Source organism: Tenrec ecaudatus, chromosome 9 (genome assembly GCF_050624435.1).
Source record: "Tenrec ecaudatus isolate mTenEca1 chromosome 9, mTenEca1.hap1, whole genome shotgun sequence".
NCBI lineage: Eukaryota > Metazoa > Chordata > Mammalia > Afrosoricida > Tenrecidae > Tenrec > Tenrec ecaudatus.
The window spans coordinates 158,763,660-158,772,607 of NC_134538.1; the positions used below are offsets into that span (position 1 = coordinate 158,763,660).

Below are 8,948 nucleotides of genomic sequence, written 5' to 3' on the forward strand. Positions count from 1 at the left end.
GAGGAAGACCCCCAGTGGGATGGATCGACACTAGAGCTGTAACGATAAAGCCACGGTTGAGGCTGGTTCAGGACAGGTCAGTGTTTCGGTTTATTTTGGGTGGTTCGCTATGAGTTGGAAGTGACTGGGTGGCATCTAACCAGAACAACTTGCCCTGGCCATGCAGAGAGCTGGAATTATTTCATTCTCTGAGTGAGTCCATTGTTGTAGAACAAAAGGATGAGAAATTAGAGCAGGGTCTGAGGGTTCCGTGCAGGACTGGAGGCCTGCCCACAAAGAGGCCCCTTTTTGTGCCCACGTTCAGCTTGACATCTGGGCATCTGGCTTGTAGCAGGGCCTTACCTTCAGGCTGCTCTGTGCCCAGAGTAGAACGGTCTCTGCTGTCCTCCTAAGCCTGCCGCTACCTGAGATCAGGATGACCGAATGACCAGAGGGGCACGCTGCCATGACTGCCACACAGACCATGACCCCTACTTTGTCCTGCCAGAGCATGAGAGAGGGCATCGAGAGGAGGGCGGCACAGAACGCCACCACGTAGAAGCAGAGGAAAGAGACAAGTGACTTGAGGGCTTTGATGTGGGCCTCCAGGCTGGGGTCACGAGAGCCACTGGCATGGGCCCGCATTGTCCTCATGTGTTTCCCTAGTGAGACGATCAGCATGCCCGAAGAACCTAGAAAGCAGAGGAAAGGGGGAAAGGACCCCAGGTTGCAGAAGAGGAAGGAGTAAAATAAGTGAATCTCCGTGTTCCCCCTTTCTGTATTATTCACGAGCAGCACGGCTGTGAACATGAATCGAGATCTGTTGAAGAAATCCAACAAACAGAGCACCGTGCAGATGCAGGAGAGAAAGGTCACCCCCAGCAGCACCTGGGGCATCTTCCTGGAGAAAGAGCGAATGATGAGGAGCAGGACGGTGTGGGAGAAAGGAACGATCTTAGAGCAGTAGAAGATGCTGAGGCAGGTGGCCAGCCAGAGGCTGGCTTGGTGGGTAACCATCCAGAGCACAAGGATGATCTGGTAGCTGATGCTCAGGGGGTCCTTGATTTGTTGGAAGTGGGTCAGCTGGATGGCCTCCAGAAACAGCAGTCCATGCAGGAGCAGCCGAATGATGCCGAGACTCAACACCACCAGGTCAAAGCTGCTCAGCGGCTGCTTCCTTAGCATGTCCAAGACGTTCACCACGACGATGAAGGCATTGACCAGGACCCCCACTGTAAACTCCAGGATGGAGAGCAGGAGAAACACACTCTTGGCCTCATAGGACACGGTGACGACGGGGCTGAGAGTTAGCATGGTGTCACTTCTCCAGTTGGCTGAGAGTCTACGCCTCCGGAAGCACCCAGCAGAGAAGGCATGCGGGCACTGTGGGCTGGGGTTATCCCTCACCCTGGGTCTATGCCAGATGGGGTACATGCACCATTCTGACAGTGAACGCAGAGGAATGTCCTGGCCGTAGAGGATAACTTGGAGACACACAAGCACTCATCTTTAGAAGTGGAAGTCTGATGACTCTCCTTGACTCGGAGGGAGACTTGTAGCAAACCCAAGCCTCCCCTGAGCTACCCTCTCTGCAGAAGGTGACAGCACAGTAGTGGGCATGCAAACAAGAGTCTCGGTTTTCCAATCCCGGCTTTGCATGTCCACCTGGATCGGTTGGATGGCGAGAAGAAGAGGAATATTTGCTTATGCGTTTTAAGGAGTCTGTCAGTAGGCAAAGCGGGTGAGAACCCCGACTAGTGTCTTGTTCTATTTGCATGCCTTCCATTACTGCTCAAGCACCACGCTTATCATTTGTTGTTGTTGTTAGGGGCCATCAAGTCAGTGTCCACTCATAGCGACCCAGTGCATTAGAGAACTCAATACTGCCCGGTCCTGCACCATCCTCACAATGGCTCCTATGCATAAGCCCTTTGCTGTGGCCGTTCTGTCAATCCATCTCATGGAGGGCCTTCCTCTTTCTCAGCATCCCTCTACTGTACCAAGCATAATGTTCTTCTCGAGGGACTGTCTCTCCTGACAACATGCCCAAAGTATGCCAGATGAAGTCTCTCCATCCATGCCTCTGAGGCTCACTCTGGTTGTACTTCTTCCAAGACTGGTCTGTTTGTCCTTTCAGCAGTCCATGGTCCTTTCAACATCCTTCATCAGCACCACAAATCAAATGCATCCCTGCATGAATCATTGGTGATGTGTTGATATGGACAAAAGTCTGGTCCCTACTGCAGCCTCCAGGTCTGACTGCAGGCTGCGATGCTATCGCCGAAAGTTGCATTCAACCTCTTTCCTTTGCCAAGTGCATGCTTGGCAAGCGGAGCATTGTGATGATCATGATGGGCACTTTATCACGAGAGAGTCAGGAATTTTGCTGGTTTGCTGCCTCCATTTTTCACTGCATTTCCAGCCTCCCACCTCTTCCCATTTCCCACTAAGCAACCAATCACTCTCTGTAAAACTCATTGCCATCAAGTCCGTTCCAAGTCCTGGTGACCCTATAGGATGAATTAGAACAGCTTCGTCGAGTTCCTGAAACTTTTGAATCTTTATGGGAGCAGACAGCCTCATCTTTCTCCCACAGAGCAACTGGTGGGCTTGAACCATTGATCTTGCAATTAGCAGATCAACACAACAATCCAGTGTGCCGCCAGGGCACCATCAACCACAGTGACCATTAAAATACAAACTCACATCATGCCATCCCTGTACCCAAAGCACCGAGGGGCACTTTATGGTGCTTGAGATTTTAAAATCAATGTCATTTTTGCAAATGAAATATTTAGTAGTCTGTTGCATATGATGGCTCACATCCAGGACACACATTTGCACTCCCAGGGCTACCTCTAACTTTGTGATTGTTGTGAGGCATCATGGAATCCGTTCCAACTCACTGGGACCCTGCACACAGCCGAACATAATGCTGCTGGGTCGCGGGCCATCCAAACGATGGTGGTGAATTTTAAAGCCAACGCTGCAACCACAGAGTCAAACCATTTCTCTTTCACTCACCCTCTACCAAGCATGTTGCCTTTCCCCAGTGATTGGTCCCTCTCACACCTTTTTAAAATATGAACAATGATGTCTCATGATTCCTGCTTCTAAGGATCTTCCTGGGTGTACTTCTGCCAAGACAGATTTGTTTGCTTGCTCTTCTGGAAATCTATGATATTCCACATGTTTTTCTCAAGCCACCATTCAAATGCATTAGTTTTTCTTCAGTTTTCCTTATTAATTATCCACCTTTCCCACGCATGTGAGGTGATTGAAAAGACCCTGGCGTATGTCAGGCAGACCTTAGTATTCAGGGTGACACTATTGTTTGTTTGTTCTAACACTTTAAAGCCTTGTGCAGCAGATTTCCTCCAACGCAATACTTGATTTGATTTTTGGCTGTTGTTCTCATAGGTGTTGACGATGGACCCAAGCAACACGACATCTTTGACAACTTGAATCTTTCCTCCTTTTCTGATGGTGCTGCTTATGGATGAGGTTTTCTTATGTTGTGGTGGGATCCATACCAAAGACTGTCGTCTCTGATCTTCATCAGTAGGTGCTTCAAGGATTTTTCACTCCTAGTGAGCAAGTTGTGTCATCTGCATATCACAGGTTGCTAGTGAGCCTTTCTCCACTCTTGATGCTGTGTTCTTCTTCATGTTCTCCAGTTTCTCTGATTATTTGTTCAGCATACAAAGTGAATAAGTAAGGTGAAAGGACACATCGCTGATGCAACCTTTTTCTGATTTTCAACCCTGCAGCGTTCCTTTGTTCCGTCGGAGCGACTGCTTCTTGTTCTGTGCACAGGTTCGGTACGAGTGCAATGAAGTGTGCTGGGATTCCCATTCTTGACAACTTTATCCATACTGTGTGAGGATCTGCACAGTTGAATTCTTTTGCATAATCAATACAACACAAGGAACCTGCTTAGCTTTAATGTCTGCAATCCAGCTTTCTTCTCTTTCTTCTGGCATCTCTAATCCTCCTCAATCCTTACAGGAACACCTACTGTCCATGATCACACCCTGCACACCTGTACATGTCCTGGAAGTTGCCCATCATGATCTCAGTCCAGTCCCCTTTCAGAGAGACAGATGATGTTTCATGACATTCTCCCCAACTCTGGGGATCCATAACACACATTTACAAATGTTTACCTTCTCAGCTCCTTATTGCTCCTCTCTGTGACTTAGCCAATCCCTCATTCATATTAAGGACTCAATGTGGACAGAAGGACAGGAGGAGCCAATGGATCTGCCTTTGGATCACTGTGACAGTTACATCATCTTCTGTCAACTTGCAAAGGGGTGGAGTCTAGCCACTGAGGCCCCTGTAAAGGTATGGCCTTCTGGGAACTCCTGTCTTCCTTCCTGGAGGTGGGACACACTCTCTGCTTCACATTCCTGCAGACAAGCCACATGGAGCAATGCTGATGGAGCCAGAGCCCTAGAGCTGGAGGAGCCATGTGGAGACCCGCACCAGTGTTGAGATGCTTCCACTGCCACTGGATCCACAAGACTTTCCACCCACTGGCCTGTGATCTTCCTGCATTCAGCATCATCGCATGTGTTGTATGGGTCAAGAGGAATATATAGTCTGGTATTGGACATATAGTCTAATATTGGACTCACAGACTTGATCTGGACTGGGCTTGTTGTTTTCTCAATCTACAATTGCTCTTTTATATTATATAAAGCTCTTTCTTACACACATACGAGTGTCAGTGAATTTGTTTCTCTAGTCCACCCAGACTAACACAGTCACTCTCTGTTGTACAGTTGTGTTTGTTCTAAATGATGGGGTACTTCCATCCATCCCAGGTCTGCCACCTGTTCTCTATGTGACCTTGGGACATGATAGAACTTCTCTGCCTTAATGCCTTCATTTCTGCAACGGAGGGCTGCGAGGATGACCTGGATGGGCATAGCTGATGTACTTGCCATTGGGTTTGGTGTCCATCCAATGAATGCCAGTTATTATGACCAGGGCTTTCTTACATTTCTCCTTCATGCTCATATATTCAATTTCCTGCATGTTCATTTATGGTTTTCCTTAACTTGAGAGTTCGATGTGCTGCCCCATTTGGTTCTGTAGACCCTTCTTCTTGGTCTTCTTCATGTTTTCTTTCAGTTTATGCGTCTTTATTTGTAAATAAGAGGCCACAATCAGCGATGATTAAACTGCTCTCTCCCATTCGATTCTGACTTGTTAATGCAGACATGCAGTCCTTCATGTGCATAACCACATAGCAGTGGTGCTGTACTTAGTTCACTGTGTCTGTGGCCCCCTCCTTTGGGATACTCACACCCACAGAGTGCCAGACTTAGAAACACAAATTCTGTGCTTTCAACAGAGGCTAGGTTTCCTCTTTTCTCAGCCACACCAGGTGGTGTGCTGTGCCAAAGTTGGAGAGGAAAATGCCTCTTCCCGGAGCATCCAGATGGAAGCAGCTTGCTCCATTGTACAACTGGAGTTACATAATCCCAGAGCTATAAACGCTCCAGTCAAGACCTTCCAACTTTCAACCTTCCAACTGAACAATCAATAAAGTTGTGACCCGTGGCATATCCCACAGTCATCTTTTAATCATTAAGCCTCTTTGAGAGAGGAATACCATAGCCTGGTGACCCCTAGACATTTGACTTTTGATCTCCAGTGACTGAGACTTTGTAAACAGTCTCATGGGAGGGTCCATCATTGACTGCTTTCTGGAAACTGGTCTACCCAGGAAGCACAGAGCCACACAGAGCTGCTTAATTAATCTCTGAACTAGTGGGAGCGGCAGCAAAAGCAGCTCGAGGTGTCACACTTTGAGTAGGTATTGTGCAGGAGATCTTCTCAATGCAATGTGCTTCTTGATTTTGTGCCTGTTGTTTCCATAAACATTGGTTGTGAATCCAAGTAAAACGAAATATTTGATATCAATATTTTTATAGTTTTTCATGATGTGATTTATTGATCTAGTAGTAGCATCTTTATTTTCTTTCCATGAGGTGTAATCTATATGAAGGCCGAAGTCTTTGTTTTTCGGGAAGTATTTCACGTCCTTTTCACTTTCAGCAAGGAAGGTTGTGTCATTGGCGTATCATCAGATGTTAATGTACCTTTCTCCAATCCTAATGTCACTGTCTTCTTCACATAGCTCAAGATGATTTGCTCGGTGTGAAGAATGAAAAAGTATGGTTAAAGGACTCACACCTTTCTGATTTTCAATCACATTCTGCCCCCTTGTTTTGTTGGGATGACTGCCTCTTGGGCTACCTGAAGGTTCTATGTGAGCACAGTTAAGTGCTTGGTAATGTTCTCCATGGCCTGTTATGATCCACAGGGTTGAATCCCCTTGCACAGTCAATCAAGCACAAACAAATCTCTCCTTTCATCCAAGAGCCATCTGATGTCAGCAAATATATTTATTATGTCACACCCTCTTCTGAATCCAGTTTGAATTTCCAGTAGCTCCCTGCTATTGATGTACTGCTATAACTATTTTTAAAATTTTCTTCAGCAAAAATTTACCTGAAAGTAATATTAATATGATTGCTCAGTAATTTCTGCATTCTGTTGGGTTGCCTTTCTTTGGAATGGTCACAAACACAGATTCTCTTCCTGTTGGCTGTCCAGGGAGCTGTCTTCCAAATGTATTGCCATAGATGAGTGAGCGCTTCCCATGCGTCATCAGCTTATTGAAGCATATCAGTTGGTATTCTGTCCACTCTAGAATCCTTGTTTTTCACCATGCTGTCAGTGCAGCTTGGATTTCTTCTTTCACTCCATGAGTTCCTCATCATGTATGTTAAGTCTTAAAGTGGTTGAACACTGGCCAAGTCTACAATGGCTCTGTGTACTCTTTCCATCTTCTGCTATGGGTTTTTGCATCATTCAAAATTTTGCCAATAGATTCCTTCAATATTGCAACTTGAGGCTTTAATTTTTTCCCTTCAGTTCTTTCAACTTGGGAAATGTTGAATGTTTTCTTCCTTGTTGGTTTTCTAGTTTCAGGTCTTTGCACATTTCATGATAATATTTTACTTTTTCTCCCCAAGCCGTCCTTTGAAATTTTCTGTTCACCTCCGTTGTGTCATCATTTCTTCCAGTTGCTTTGGCTTCTCTATGTTCAAGAGTTAAGTTTCAGAATTTTTTTTCTGACTTTCGTTTTGGCCTTTCCTCTCTCCCTCCTTCTGCCACCCTCGTTGACTTTTAATGCTTTTTGTGTGCTTTTTTCCCATATATGATATGCTTGGTGTTATTCCACAGTGTTCACTAGTGCTCACAGCCTCAAATCTATCCTTGAGATGGTCTTTAAATTCAGATGGAACACGCCCGAGGCCATATTTTGGCTCTCATGGGCTTATTTTAAATTTTCTCAGATTAAATTTAATTTTCACATGAGCAATTACTCTGTTGCATAGTTGGCTTCTGTCCGTGTTTTGGCTGATGATGTGGAGCTTCTCCACTGTACATTTCCACAGACGTAGTCAATTGCATTTCTGTCTATTTCATATGGCATGGCCCATGTGTGTAGTCATTGTTTATGTTGTTGAAAAAAGACAAGTGCAATGAATAAGTCTTTGGTCTTGCCAAATTCTGTTATGAGCCTGTCAGGTTGTCTTACCGTGGTAGCTGTGCTGCAGTGATGCTGGACGTTATGCCTCGGGTGTCTCAAATCCTGGTAGGATCATCCAGGAGGGACAGCTTTCAGTGGAGCTTTCAGACGAAGACAGATTTGGAAAAAAGAGAGGTGGATCTCTCCTAAAAAGTTAGTCATCACACGCAAATGGCTAATAAGCACAGGTCATTAGCCAGCAGGGATATGCACATCAAAAACAACTATGAGAGACCACCCAATGCTCATAACTGTAGGCCAATTTAAAAACAAAACAAAACCGAGGACAACAAATGTTGGAGAGAGAGTATAAAATAGGAAATGTTGGTGGATTTGTAAATATGTACAGCCACTGGGGAAGGCAATATGGCAGTACCCAAGAGAGATGGCAATTGAAATACCATATGGCCCAGCAGTACCATTACTGGGCATGTACCCCAAATAAATAAGAAACAGATCTTGAACAGACATGTGCTCCCCCATGTTCATCGCAGCACAGTTCACAATACCACAAAGATGGAAACACCTACATTCCCACCAAGAGAAGCGCTGATAAAAAACCTCTAGCACATACACACCCTGGAACATGACACACCCCTACCAAGAGCAACGGAACCATGAAACACCTCAACTTGTAGCGGGATCTGGATGGCATTGCACTGAGTGAAGTTAGTCAAGCACAAAAGGACAACTATTGTGAGTCCACTGCGGTGGGAGCAAGCAGCAGGATGGGCATAAGCTCAAGCTTGCAGGGCAGCTAGTTCTCTGGCCGGGGACCAGACAGTCTAATAAAGAGGGCGACCAATGGCAATGAACTACACGTCAGGTAAGTATAGTGAAGGTCACTTGGCCAGAGGGCACCTCATGACAGCTGGGATCTAATGGACAGGGGAGAAAGGCGGTGTGTGCGTGCTGTCTGCCGAGTGCAGCCATGGATCTGGAGTGAGGTTCCCCTGGAGAGAGAGGCCACCCTTTCAGAGAGATGAGGCTTACTGATAGGAACGCAGCATAGGACTGGGGAGATGGAACAGTCACATTTAGGGGGGAAATAGGTGCATGTCCGTTGAGGGGAGGAGAGGGAGGGCTGACTTCCACATGGGAGGAGGAGAAACAGAGGATGTTCTTGGGAACACTAGGTGGGAAGGGTCTTTAGTGGCATGCAGCAGGTGGGCAGAATTGACCTAGGGCATCTGGGGGTACCCCAGGAACCAAGGCCAGGTGCCATAGGATGCTGAGACCCTGAATCCTGGATCTTCGGGGTGCATGGCATGGTCCAGAGGCTACATCGGTGAGAGCCCAAATGGGAACTCCACTGGGTGAACTGGGCTCTAGCTCAGTCACACTTGTAACCTGAGGA

At 46.5% G+C, this 8,948-nt stretch overlaps 1 protein-coding gene across 1 annotated transcript; it reads right to left on the reverse strand.

Moving 5' to 3' along the window:
* Positions 1-300: 300 nt before the first annotated feature.
* Positions 301-1,293, reverse strand: TAS2R38 (taste 2 receptor member 38). The gene has a single exon (XM_075557416.1). The coding sequence runs from the start codon at positions 1,291-1,293 to the stop codon at positions 301-303; it is 993 nt and encodes a 330-aa protein (XP_075413531.1).
* Between the last annotated feature and the right edge of the window lie 7,655 nt (positions 1,294-8,948).